The 14,560-nt window shown below is 37.6% G+C and overlaps 2 protein-coding genes across 6 annotated transcripts in view; one reads left to right on the plus strand and one right to left on the minus strand.

Annotated features, from left to right (window-relative positions):
• LOC113526144 (adhesion G-protein coupled receptor D2) overlaps positions 1–10,340 on the plus strand; it is a 62,151-nt gene extending 51,811 nt beyond the window's left edge. For both annotated transcript variants that reach the window (XM_026912961.3, XM_026912969.3), the window contains exon 25: positions 7,984–10,340. In XM_026912961.3, coding sequence (XP_026768762.3) covers positions 7,984–8,109 — 126 coding nt within the window. In that variant the 3' untranslated portion in view covers positions 8,110–10,340. The remainder of the gene's footprint in view (positions 1–7,983) is intronic.
• Positions 10,341–10,891: 551 nt separating this feature from the next.
• nr5a2 (nuclear receptor subfamily 5, group A, member 2) overlaps positions 10,892–14,560 on the minus strand; it is a 46,274-nt gene continuing 42,605 nt past the window's right edge. For all 4 annotated transcript variants that reach the window (XM_053238228.1, XM_053238227.1, XM_026926135.3 and 1 more), the window contains one exon: positions 10,892–13,676. In XM_053238228.1, the coding sequence (XP_053094203.1) occupies positions 13,429–13,676 (248 nt within the window). In that variant the 3' untranslated portion in view covers positions 10,892–13,428. The remainder of the gene's footprint in view (positions 13,677–14,560) is intronic.

A 14,560-nucleotide genomic window follows, 5' to 3' on the forward strand; every position in this document is an offset into this window, starting at 1 on the left:
GTGAGCAACACTAAACCCACTAGGTCACCGTGCCCTGGCAGCCTGTGTGTGTTTTGTGAATGGGTCTGAAATATGTGAGAGATAAAAAAGCAAGGAAGGAAACACTCATCCTGGTGACTGAATGTTGATTAATCATTCATGCAGAATGCTATATAGAGCTGCTCATCTGCCCTGGCTCCACCCCTTTTCACCCCCGAACCATTGAAATGATGGCGTGTGCGTGACGGACATTTCCGCCTATGCCGTGGGTGGATTGGAGAGAAACACCCCACTTCCACTCCCACTAGAGAGGAAGTCGCTATCAGACCACAACAGGAAAGGAAAAAAGGAAAACAAGCTGACATCTTTTCACTCATGAAGTCACTTCCTACAGGCCGTATGTTGACCTCAAGCTCAGGGCTTTAAAACAGGTGACCCTTGACATAATGAAGAGATCTGAAGTGAAGTTTGTGAATCCTTTAGTACAGTTTGAATTTCTGTATGAATGCTTACTAAAATATAATTTGATCTTTATCTCATGGTATATTCAATAATCTAATTTAATCTAATAATATAATCATAAAAAGTAATATAAATATTCTGTACTGGCATTTGCATGATGGGAATTAATATGAACCTGTGTTGCTAATTGATGTCTGATGTTCCAAACATCTCAGTTTTTACTAATTAATGTCATATTGCTTTTACATAAAAGAACATTTTGTTGAATTATGTTTTTTTTTATAGTGAGTAGGTTATAGATGCTGACCACAGTAAAACATTAACATTTGTAGTTTTCGCATTTGACAGGGAGTAATTCTGTTCAATACTGCTGAATTCAATTCCAGAAAAGATGAAAAAGGATAAATATGCAGCTTTACAGCAGTTACTGTTAGTTTATTCTCCTAAACCTCTCTGCTGTTACGCAATTATTGGTACAATAATGACAAATTGAGCTGTGTCCAGCATATACTACAGTCTACAGCACTTGAAAAAAAAAGAAAAATAGAGCACTTCCTTCCTGCAAGCATTTTCCTGTTTACCTCCAGTGCAGGTCAGGAGCTTGAGATAAATCCACTAGATCTGCAGGACACCAACCTGGATGTGACCTCTTGGCTATTATGCATGCCATTAGGCTAAGTCAGCATGTGCAGAAAAAAAAGTGTGACAAGACAGAGATGACATGTGATTGTGTGACAGTTGTCACCTAGTCTCTCTCTCTCTCTCTCTCTCTCTCTCTTTCTCTCCCTCTCTCTCTCTCTCTCTCTCTCTCTCTGTGTTAAGGCAGCAATAAACGATTATTATTATAATAGAATAATCTCTCCCCTCTTTTTGATAATCACCTAATCAAGTATTTGACAGTGTCCTAATTTTTTCTGTGTTCTAATTAAAAACAACTTAAATTGCAAATAAGAAACTTGACAATTTTAATTAAAGGACATACAAACATTATAACTTTAAGATTAAAAGGTTATCACTATCTCTTTGTCTAAACACTACTGCTAAATCACTACATTTAAGCACATTACCTTATCAGTAATGTGAACAAGCCAAAAATAAACAGGCTAAACCTAGTATATCAAGCCCCTTCCATCAACCCTGTAATATGAGGCTATTAACATTAGTCTATTTCAATTAACAAGCTGTTCATTTGAAATATTTGCACTTCATTAACTTGCTGCTTTGTGCTTTTTCTGTTTGCTCCATGATCTTTGTTACCTGCCTGCATAAGAGTAAAATGCAGCCTTATAATAACATTCCCTCGTTTTCCTTTTTTCTCAGAAAGAAGAGAGCTTGATCTTGTGTTTTCAATCTGTCATGCTTTCAAATGTCGCATTAATGTTCACCCCGATTAACCTTTTTTCCGCGTTCAGTTTGATTACTTCTGACTTGCAATAATCTCAATGACTCTCTCTTTTTCTCGAGTTTATTAAAAAAAATCTTAACAGTGCTCAGAGATTTTTTTTTTTATATTTGTGACAACTGGACTCGCACAGCATGATGTAGTGCTAAAACAGAATCAGCGCTTCCACTGACACCTGTGCGGTTTTACGTTATAATTTGTTTCTTTTGTTAGTTGAGTAAACTTCTGTATCTGTATCTGTTTAGTGCTGAAAATATTCGTAGCTGTTTTTATATTCAGATTTATACAGGAAATAGTCATAGTCTATACCAGAAGTGTTTTTTTTTTAAAAAATATTAACCCTACCACTACACTGTGGAAACAGGGGAAAACACAGAAATAACAGGTGTGCTGGAAAAAGCAAGTTTTTTGATTCACAAATTGTAACAACAATTAGCAATATGCAAAACATAACTTTATAACTGCTGAACCTGATGCCCTGTAGAACTTTCTGGCAAGCTTTCTGTCTAATATGACTGAGCCAGCAAGCTAACCATATTTTAAAGCAACAATGTCTTTTCCAAATCAAGGTTTTGACGACAATAGCCATCTAGTAATATTTTACCAGATTTACTTCAAATATAATGTAATATTATATATATTATATATATTTTATATATTGTGTATATATATATGGGCCAGCATAAGGATCTAAGCCACTTTGCAGAGGCCAAATTATGATGGCTAGACAACTTGGTTAGAGCATCTCCAAAACGGCAGGTCTCCTTGATGTGTGTGGGTAGCGAAGGCTAGCTCGTCTCTCCGATCCCACAGAAAAGCTACTGTAGCACAGTTTGCTGAAAAAGTTAAAGCTGGCTATGATAGAAAGGTGTCAGGACACACAGTGCATCACAGCTTGCTGCGTATGGGGCTGCGTAGCTGTAGACTACGGGAAGAAGGCAAGCCAGCGGAGGCAGTGTGATGCTCTGGACAATGTTCTGCTGAGAAACCTTGGGTCCTGGCATTCATGGGGATGTTATTTTGACACGTACCACCTACCTAAACATTGTTGTAATCCCCTTGACAGGTGCCATTGTAAGAAGATAATCTACTACTACTACTACTATATTTTTATATTACTGCTGTGGTCACATTCATTCATTCATTCATGGATCTGGAGCCTTTCCCAGGAACATTCAGCACACAACAGTAATACACCCTGGATGGGAAGCCAGTCCATTGCAGGGCACCATGTACACACAACATTCACCCACTTATTCACACCCAGGGCAATTTAGAGTAGCCAATCCACCTACCAGCATGGCAAATGGGAGGAAACAGGAGAACCCGAGGAAACCCACATGGACAAGGGGAGAACTTGTGCAGAATCTCAGCACAGATACAGATCGAACCATCTGTGCATATACCCGTATCTCATTTTAAAGGGCTGAATTTCTCCACAGATCGAATGAGAGACCTTGGAGCTGTAAGGCGGCATTGCTGCCCACTGCACCACTGTAAAATATGCTTGATAGTATAACAGATAATTACATGATGCATTACCTTATTTGCTGCATAACACAATAAATTTACAGTCTTTCCCAGTTTTTCTGCTCTTTAACTTTTCCTTGCCAAGTGGTGGCAATGCCTGATCAGAGCTTGAAAAGTGCATGAGTGCACTAGATTGTGTTTAGTCTGGAAAATTTTTTTCTCTCAGTCTTGGTAGCTTACTCTCCATATTGCCAGAAGCATTTTTTTTTCACATTGAAGAAGTCTGTCTGTGAAAAGTATTGATTTAATTCACTTGCTGTAGCTGCAGACTTCTGCCCTTGCTCTTTCCATGTCTTGCATTCATGGATCAGAATTCTCTTCCTTAACTTCAGGCTTCATCATTATAAGGTGCAAAACCGCATCATATCAGTAGTGGCTTTTGCTGTCTTTGATAATAGATGGACCTACATAAGTTGGGCAGTAGCTTTCAAGGAAAGACTGGGGTTATGGTTTTGGAAAAACAAAAGATATGTTTCTGAGATATGCTTTGATGGGGAAGAGTGTAAGACAAATTGCTATTCTGCAGACAGCAACGGTCATTAGAGTTAGAGGATAGATAGATGTAAGATACACCTTGGATAAATTGTGGCTCTGAAGGATCGCTCCATACAATCTATTATTAGTCCAGGTCTCTAGTGAGATTATCCTGTTGCACTTGTGTAGCAAGTGTGAGTCATTGTTAAAGTCTCCTCGAAAAAGGCTAATTGCTGATGCAGTCATTTAAAGTCGTCATCATTGAACTCTCTAACAGCCAATCACTTATCCTTAATATTTATACACTCATACAATTCACATGCTACAAAGCCAAGACATGAGACCTCCTGTCAAGTACCCACACATTACATGCACACTCTCAAGCAAATCAGTGTCAGGAGGGGGTGGCCAAGCCTGCCACAGGTCAATGACAGCTTGACAGGCTTGGCCTGTTCTCTCAGCAGGTGATGAGATCCAGCCTCAGCATGCTAGAACAGATGCAGGTCCCTGGAGCTCTATTCTCATTCCCTTTGATGGTCCAGAGCTCCAGCCCATGTGATGTGGCTCTTTTTTTTTTCCGAGTATGTCATGTTCACTTGGCTCATGCAGGCCTCTGATATCAAGTAGCTGCAGTTGGGACGCCACCAACGCACAGTCTCCAAGGAGCTACTGGCAGACTAAATAAGTGCTTATTTCCTATCTGGTGTTTATGAACAGCTGTTTGTCAAAGAAAAAAGACAAGGATAAAGTGCCAAGTGTTTTTCTCAACACTTTTTTTTTTTAAAGACAGCGTTAATAAAAGAAGCAAGGAACTTGGTTGTTCTTCTCATCTTCTGCTGCTTGTAGACTTTTATGCTTTGTTGCTATCCTTTGAAATATCCTCACATTGCCTTGTCTTTCTGTCATTGTCCTCTGATAAGTGTGTGTGAAATGCCTGGTTTAAGAGATGTGTTTGAGGTAGCCGACAGTGGATAAAGACATACTTAGTGGATTAGTGTAGCAAAAAGAATAAATCAAGGACAGCACCTAGTCCAAATTCAGCTCCTCATTAACCTTGATAGAAATTGTGCATACTGTACTTGGGGAAAAAACACATCTATGAATGTGAAAATGTCATTTTAGGAGCTACCTGCCAGCATTCTTTTCATTCCTTAGTAAATGCACTATTTTAAAAAAATTGAACACTTTCTAATGTGTCCTTCAGATTTTTCTTCAGCTTTATAACCTCACAACTTGTCAAGAGTGTCTGAGCATCCAAAGTTCCACAGCTGGTGTTTTCATGCCAGCGTATGTGAGACAGAATGTGACCGGATTTGGGGTGAATTGCTTGTTTATTTTGTGCGATTTGTGATTCTGCCTCTGCATGAACTTGTGTCTGCTCCATTTTGCTCTCTGAGCTTTGCATCAGTGGGTCACAATTCAAGGATGGCCAGCTTCACTGGAGATGCTGCTTACATTCTACACACACGTCCACCACATGGCGGTCCATATGGACTTTCCAGTGTTTGTGTATTTTCTGCTGTGCTTTGAGTGTTTGTGTTGTATTTAGTGTTTTAAAAAATTTCTGTTCATATATCTGTGTGTGTTCATACAGTCTGTGTGTGTTGGCATCAGTATTTGGGTAAAATTTAGACCTGTGTGATTGTAAAGGGAGCCAGAACATGTTATTCCCACTGGTAAAGACACACACTTGGCCCTCAAGGCTACCTAGGGTGACCTTGAGTGACATTATGAAGCTGATTTATCAAACATGCTGTGTCTGAAGACCACGCTGCCATTGTCAGCCAACAAAGAAACACTCAACCATTGAATCTGCTTGGATTCAATTGGATGAGACACAATGAAGTTCTGACCTTGGATATACCCATCTCTCATTTTAAAGGGCTGAATTTCTCCAAAGGCAACTCGAAGTATTTGCACATTTCTTTTTATTTCAGAATAATTACATATCACTATGCTTCACATCTAAGTGTGGCAAAATGGCCATCTCTCCTTTGCAGCTTCACTGCGGGAGGAAAGTTCATTGGTTAATTAGGGAAAAATAGATCGTAGGATTCTGATAGTTTCTAATCAGAATATCTTGAAATTTCAGTGATATGACAAGAAACATGGTTTAGCATGAGGAATGCACTCCATCATCTTCCTCAACAGAGCAAGCTGGTGTATTATTACCCCAGCAGCCAAACATTTCTGACAACAAAAGGTCATTTTTCGTGCCTAACTGCCTGTTTGAACTAAGCATCTGGTCTCCTGTAATAGTGTCTTTGCTTCAGAAGATGGGAGTTTAATCGCTTTTACAAAGAGGCCAGATCAACATGAGTGGGAAGAAGGAGAGTTTTTGAAGACAGAGCGCGACCATTTTAACAGAACAACATGTTTGAATTAGATGCTCCTGAACTGACTCTAAATGGATTTCTGAAGTGGTTGTTTGTGAGGGTTTTCAATCGTACATAACCTTGAGTCTTTTTTTATGGAAGGTCTGTAGGATTTAAGTGCCAGTATAGCATGAAGGAGCTGAATACATACGCTTTCGTTTTTCTTTTTCTCCATCTCCCTGTTTTTTTGTCCTGGTTTTAAAATTGAAAAATCTGCTTCTAAAGTTGTGCCATTGTCCAAGTAATTAATGGAATGTCTGAGAGCGAGGTCCAGGTACTTAAATCCCCCCCCGTTTTTTTTCCTAATGACTAATAATGATAGAAAACACAGAGCAGTGTTTTTGGTGTCCCTCTTTTGAGATAAACTTATACATAATACATGCATTTAAATGAAAGACGGTGACCTTCACTGTAGTTCATTTCAGATCTCCTGCAGTTTTTTTGCATGTTAAGGAAACGTTTAGCATAACAATCAAATACACTCTAATTAGCCTTAATTCTTACACTTACATTTTAGAAGTTTCATAAGTGTATTCTGTATAAAGAGCTGCAGCATATTTGTACCAATAATGTGTTGGGCTGAAATCCGAGGTTTTCCATATATTTTACACTTTTATTACAATAAACTTGGGATGGTGTGATAATATCTTTTTCACCTTATATATAAAATGTGATAAAATGTGAAATAAAGTGATCCTGCCCCCCCCCACACACACACACACACACACCCACACACACACCCACACACACACACCCCCATACACACCCATAATGGGTTCAGTCCACTGCATCTGAGGCTATCGCATGCGTCATCATTGAACCTTTACTCAAACTCAAAGCTGTGCTGTAAGACTTTACAAAAAGTCTTTTTACATTTATAACAGAAAACTTCACTAAAACATTTGGTTGCACTGTTGGCTACATGGACAAGAAGCAAAACATCTGGGTGAAGAAACGTGAACAATTCACACACTGTATGTATTATTGATTTACAGACTTATATGTGGTTTACTTTACACACAACAACAAGAGTCAACAACGTACAGTCATCGAGCATACAGACTAGCAGCTTGTACCTTCGTTCAACTGTATTCGATACAGCAAGTTACACGTTGCCTTTGTTTGTGGAAATTTAATCGATTTAATTCCAACTATTTGCTGTAAAACAAGATATCTGCAGCCACAGAGTATTTTTAAACAAGCCCAATTTGGTTTAAAAAAAATATATGAACCCTGGCATCCCTGTTATTAACTGTCCTATCTGATGCTCCTTTTCCACTGAAAATGTTCACAGTGCGAGCATGGGGCAGCGTGGTTCGCGCCCCAATGGGCCTATATTAACAAATGGTGCAGTTCCCATGTTTGACCACTAGGTCAATAATAATAATAATACCTCTATGGCGCTAAATGAGGCAGTGAGCACAAAGACCTATGACTGTGCGACATCTAGAAAGGTGACTAAATAAATGGTGCATTGGCTTATATCTGTCAAATAGCAACATTTTTTTTACAAAGAGAGTAATAAGTATTTCAGTGGAAGTTTAAATATATGGAGTTGTGACTCAGGACTTTATGAAGATTAGTATTAGTGTGTGGCTGATATGTTTGCCCCTATTGATGAGCTGCCACTTCATACAGCGTTCATACAGCATTACTTGTTCCTACAGTGTGTATACATACAGTTATTATTATGTGTTTTTGAAGAACGTCCGTATTTAATTAAGTCACATTCCCGTCTACATTTTTCTGTTTGTGTTTTAGGATAACAGAGTCCAGTCTGTAGAAGGAAAGGCAGATTCATGCAGTCTCCATGTTCCCATGGGCACGGAGGTGCACTCGTGCTATGCATTACACTCATCTCCAGAGCAGCACAGCAGTGGGTTTTAACCGAAACGTACATTTTTTATTCTTCACATATATCTCAAATAAAGTGAGCAACCTGCTTGTTTAGTTTTATGATATCTGTGAACACAGTGTATAAACAATACTACAACGATAAACACATTAATATTGTTTCCGGGGTGTTAATACACTTCTCTCTGTGCTCTTATAAACAGTGGACATAAAAAGTCTACACAGCACTGTTAAAATTGCAGGTTTTTTGTGAACCCAAGAAAAATCATGTCAGATCTTTTTCCTCCTTTAATGTGATACAGCAATCAATAAAATTAAGGTGAAAACAAATAGGCACAATGTAGGGGGAAGCAAAAGAAAAAGCTAAAACTTACAATAACCTGGTTGAATAAGTGTGCACGGCCTTTTATAATGGAGCATGTGACTGTGCGTAGAATTAACCAATCACATTCAATCTCATGTTCAGAAGTAATTATTATACACCTGTCATCACTGAAGTGATTCTGATCTACCCCAAAACTCAGAGGGTGCCGAGAGACCTACAGGAACATTAAAGGAGCTGAAGGAATATCTGGCAAGTACTGGCCACTCCCTGCATGTGACAACAATCATATTCTTTACAGATGGGGCAGGGTGGCTAGATGGAAGCCCTTTCTCATGAAAAACAAAAAACATCCAAGCCCACTTAAATTTTGAACCATGTGGCAAAATGTGCTGATGAGACCTAGGTATAACTTTTTGGGCATAATTCTACAAGATAGTTTATCACCCCAAGAACACAAGACTCATGGTGAAGCATGGTGGTGGTAGCTTCATGCTCTCTAGCTGCTTCTCTTCACCTGGGACTGGGGCTCTATTCAAGATAGAGGGAATCATGGATAGTTCCAAATTCCAATCTATTTCAGCACAAAACCTGCAGGCCTCTGTTAGACAGCTGAAGATGAAGAAGGAATATGGACCCAAAGCACAAATCCACATCAATGAAGGAATTCAGAAGGAAGGTTCAGAAGAAGATCCACATTTTAGAATGGCCCAGTCAGAGCCCAGATCTAAATCTTATCGAAAACCTGTGGAGTGACTTGAACAGGGCTGTGCACAGGAGATCTCTTTGCAGTTTGTTAGATTTGGAGCATTTTTGTAAGGAAGAGTGGAATAAAATTGCCAAAACAAGTTTGTAGACACTTATCTAAAAAGACTGAGTGCTGTATTACAAGGGGAAAGTTAAGGGGCGTGCACATTTATGCAACCAGGGTGTCGTAAGTTTTTTTCTTTATCTTTTTTTCCTTAAAACATTTCTATTTGTTTTTCACTTGAATTTTGCTGGTTGCTATAGGTGGAAAAAGATCTGACATGATTTATCTTGGGTTCATTTTTTTTTTTACATCGCAAAAACCCGCAATTTTAGCAGGGGTGTGTAGACTTTTTATATCCACTGTATTTGTCTTACAATTGTTACTAATTTTTTTTTAATCTATATCTGTGGTCCCCCTCCAAGTACACCTGCCTTTAATAAAGCTCTATAGCCCGTAAGTCATTAAATACAAAAATGTCTTTCCTTATTTTTTATTCCGTACCTTTTTATTTTTATCGATATTATTGAAAGACTGAAAAACTTTCAAAAATATCAATAAAATGTTGAATGATTTGTTATATTATTATTATAGTTGTTGTTGTAGTTGTTAAAATAATAAATAGTTTGATTATCAGTCTGATTTGCAGTTTCTTTCTAATTAAATGTGTTGTACGTATAGGTACCTGTTTATTATCCTATGTAAATATAAACTGAAATTATTCCTATGTAAATATAAAATGAAGAATTGTTTTTGTATGATTGTATTTTATTGAAATATGAGGGACAGGTGTGTAGCAGCAGTGTGTAATGAAACTCTCCATGGCAGGACGTGGCTCGCGCTGTGGCATTCAGGGCTTGTAAAGTCTCCACACACAGACTTTCATGGACAAGGCTGCTGCAGATCAATTCAGGACAAATGATAATCATATTCCATCATATTCGATTATGTGAGACACTAATCACACTTAAGTAAAATGTTATTATGTTGCTGTTCTGTTGAATTGTCAAATCAGAAAGCATTTTCTATAACAGCAGCTCTGACAGTAGTTCCGGCTATCATATAAATGGTTTATATAACATTTATATTTTAATAATGTATTTGAATATATTTTTATAATACGTTGTTTCTATAGTAACAGCTCATTCACAGGGACGTGTATGACGGATGCTCCATGTTATCTATTATAAATACTTTTTAGAAAATTTGCTGTTTTAATTTAACAAAGGAAAAGATGACGTTTTCTGTTAGGAGACATTTATTTAGCTTTTAAGGAAGGAGTCTCAGGTGTCTGTCAGTGTGTTGTAATGGACGGTATGTTTTCCGACACAGGAAAGTCTTCGGGACAGGAGAGTTTATGCTTCTCGCTTTCTCAGTAACATGACAAGCTGCATTTATTTGTCTGAGCTGCTGGTGAGGGAACGACTTCAGCCTGGGCTTTATAAGAAATAATCCACTTCAAGGTGGAAAAGTATCACACCATCTCAGCGTTTATTACTGTTTTATAACAGCACAACCCTGTCGTGTGTTATCCCGTACCTATCCAATCTCAGTCTCACACATTGTGAAAGGTGTCAGTTTGGTATTTAAATGTACATATAGCAGGACGTATTCCCAGTGCAGTTTTTCAGCGGATTACCTGATCCCTGCTGTCAGTGCTGACCCTCCATTATGTCATGAGTAGATTTGGGACAAGATTTAAATGATAAAGGCATATTTGATAGACGACTCAACTTACGATGCTATATACAAAGTAAAGAGCTTTTATTTTCGTTTTCATGTCAAAATTCAATAAATATAGTGAGACCACCATAATTACTTTCATTGATAATTGAGGCAAACATTCATTAATGTCCAGAATGATTACTGTCCCAACACTAATCATGACCCAATATTTGTGTAAGACATCCCAAGCCCTCCAACTAACCGTCCACACCGCCATTCTGATCAGTAGACCACGATAAAGGATCTGAGCTGTTGTTCATTAGTTGTGATGTAGAGCAGGTAACTACAAGTCAAAGGGCAGATGCTGTCTTTGGTATAGAACACACGCACGGCTGAGATGAACATGTTGAAAAAGAAGTCGCCACAGTCACATGACTTCACTTGAATGAGCCTCTCATCGGAGATGGACAGAAGTTTCGTGTCAGGATCACCTTTTCACTCCTGAACTGTCTTGTGTATATACATTTTTAAAAACATGCTTTAATGTACAAATACATCATTATTGACTGCCCTTGTGCTTACACACACTGGTAAAAGCAGTACACAATAAATTATGCTTATGCTTAAGCAGTGACACACATTTAGAAAGGAGAACATAAAAACGTGAAATAAAGTTGACAGAAAAAAAAAAAAAAAGCTTGCACAGTCAGTTAAAAATTGATCAAACGACCAAACAGCCTGAACCACAAATATAAAGTGAGATTCCTTTCTGATTTTAGTGTCTCACGACATTGTTAAGTACTGGTCAAGATGAAAACTGTACACACTGAAGAAAGCAAACCAGAGGAACAGATTCCTTTCTTTCTTTTTTTTTTTATAAGAATTCATTGCTTTGCAATTTAGCTCACCTCCACTTTACATCACAGTTCTCTCCCACATGACCACATGAATGTAAACACCTCTGCTTAGTTGTATTACATTAATACTTACATATGTATATATATATATATATATATATATATATATATATATATATATATATATATATATATATATATGTACAGTACTGTGCAAAAGTCTTAGGCACTTGCAAAGAAATGCTGTAGAGCAAAGATGCCTTCAAAATTAACGAAATGTTTCTAATGAAACAAAGCCAATATTTGGTGTGACGATCCTTTGCTTAAATAAAAAATTAGTAGTCTCAGGTACAGTTTGTGAAGTTTTACACAGAAATTATCTGGTAAGTGTTACTGAGCATCTTGCAGAAGCAGCCCCAGGTCTTCTGGAGACTTTGACTGTTGCACTTGCTTCTTATTTTTGCTGCAAAACCCAGCAGCCTTCATTATGTTTTTAATATGCAGCTTTCTTTAGTGACATACAAACACTTTTCTGTAACATTTAATTCTGTGCTGGAAAACTAATGTTTGGAATCTAAAATACTTTTGTACTGACTCGATAATGTGGAAGTCATAAAGTAAAAAGTTTTTACTAAAAAAAAATAGGGTGTCTAAGACTTTTGCACAGTACTATATATATATATATATATATATATATATATATATATATATATATATATATATATATATATATATATATATATGTATATTACTATTTTTACATGTTATAGTTCACATCAGCACAGTTAGCTAGCATGGTAATAAAATAAGGCAAGACTCACATAATACTGACAATAAAGGTTGTTTGTTTGTTGTGTTTGTTCTGCAGCAGGCTTTGGTCTGGTTTGGACTGAGGCAGTATTGCTTCATCTTGGCTCTGCAACAGTGTCTTCCACATTGTGATGAAGGGGTTTGAAGAACAAAAAGGATCTTATAGTGTCTTTTTACAATCTTACAGTTTTATAGTGTTTCTTTCTCCAACACTGCATCAGTGAAACCATACTGATAAACATAACCGTTTTAATAACTTAGAAATGAAAGAACAGGTACTGATTTAGAGGTAAAAAGTTCATAAACCGACTTTTTTTTTTTCAGAGGAGGACATGTTGTAACCTCTTGAGTAAGACGAAGAGAAGTCCTGCTATCTGAACAGAGATATACTGTTTATATGCTGTCATTAAGTATGCACATTTCTGGTGAAGTGTGGGTGGCACAGTTACAATCAGCTGATCCGGATGACGTCACTCTACAGCTCTAGCTCTATCGTAAACGGAGCCAACTGAATGACTGTCAAGAGAAATGACAGGTCCAAGTCTTGGAGAAGAAGTGAAATGTGCCATCTCGTGCTTTCAGTCTCAGGGAGGGGAAATTATTATAGCCTAAGTTTAGCTGCTCACAAAACAGGTGATGTTTTGCAAATTGATTAGAACTGTACCAAGAGATCAGAAGTCATTACATCACTGTTCTGTTGGATTGGGGGCTAAATGGATTCCCCGTCATCCAAAAGCTCATTTTCAAGTGTTTATTGACTCCCTCTCTCCTTCTCTGTTTTGGCCCAAACCACGGAATCGACGTGAACCGTTCAGCGCAGCGGAAGCACAGCACTGATGTGTGGAGGCATCTGAGTGCCTGTTTCGATGCTGTGGCTGCTGATGATGCTGGACTGGAAGAGTGTTGTCTGGGAGCAGTGTGTGCATTGTGTTGATTCAGAAATGCTTCAATCAGGCGCGCTTTGCGTGCAGCATCTCGATGAGCAGGTTGTTGCAGGGCACATCACCGTTCAGGTGCTTGTAGTAAAGATATTCCTCGGCCTGCAGGCTGATGGCGCGGATCTCAGGCAGCCGCAACAACAGCTGGCCGAATTTATCTGTCTGCTGCGGGTAGTTACACATGACGTAATCGAGCAGCGCCGCGTTCACCTGCTCCTGAACGCTCTCCACCAGGTGGAAGTTCTCCAGATTCTTCACGTCTAAGGAGAAGAGGTGACACAAATAAAAATCTATCAGACTATACTCAAATTTACACTTTACTACACTAACTTAATGCAAACAAGGAGTCGTTTCTACAAAAGAGAGATTTGAGATTACAGATTATAGAACAATTAATGGTCTAGAATATTGATGGAATTTTTTTTTTTACTTCTATGGAAATGTTATTAATCAACTATCACATAATTGGGGGAAAAACACATTGTTTTTAAGGGTGACAAAATCTAAATGACAAATCAACACAGCACAGTGTCTATTATTATTAATTAAATGGTTCATTATGTGTTTACTCTAAAAAAATAGTCTGGCCTTTATTTATGTTTTACGTTTGTATTATTTTTGGTACCAATATGTATTAAGTAACTATATATATATTTATATATATATATATATATATATATTTTTTTTTTTTTTTTTTACTTAATACATATTGGCGCATTTAGTGAGCCCATAGCTCATAAGTTTATTAGGTATTAAAACACCAATTGGTTTTATTATGTTTTATTATATTTTCTTATTATCAATCTTTTCTGCCTTAAAATATATCAGAGTGCAAAGATACTATAGATACGCATAGAAACACCATATTTGTCAGGAAGATGCAGTATCCACCCTTCCCAACAACACAGGCAAGTGAAAGGATCTAAATCAGTTAAATGGTGGTGCTATAGTGCTGTATTTTATTCCTTGATTCATGCTTCCTGAGCCATTTGTACAGTCAGGTTCCTTTGTTTAGTGTTTGAGATAGTGTTTGAGTCATGTTTTTTTGGTCTTCTCCCTGAGATCTTGGTGGCATAGTATTGATTGGCAAAATCTGAACCTCAAACATAATCAGTAATATGTTCATTATAGTGAACAAACATAT

Source organism: Pangasianodon hypophthalmus, chromosome 11 (assembly GCF_027358585.1).
Source record: "Pangasianodon hypophthalmus isolate fPanHyp1 chromosome 11, fPanHyp1.pri, whole genome shotgun sequence".
Classification (NCBI taxonomy): domain Eukaryota; kingdom Metazoa; phylum Chordata; class Actinopteri; order Siluriformes; family Pangasiidae; genus Pangasianodon; species Pangasianodon hypophthalmus.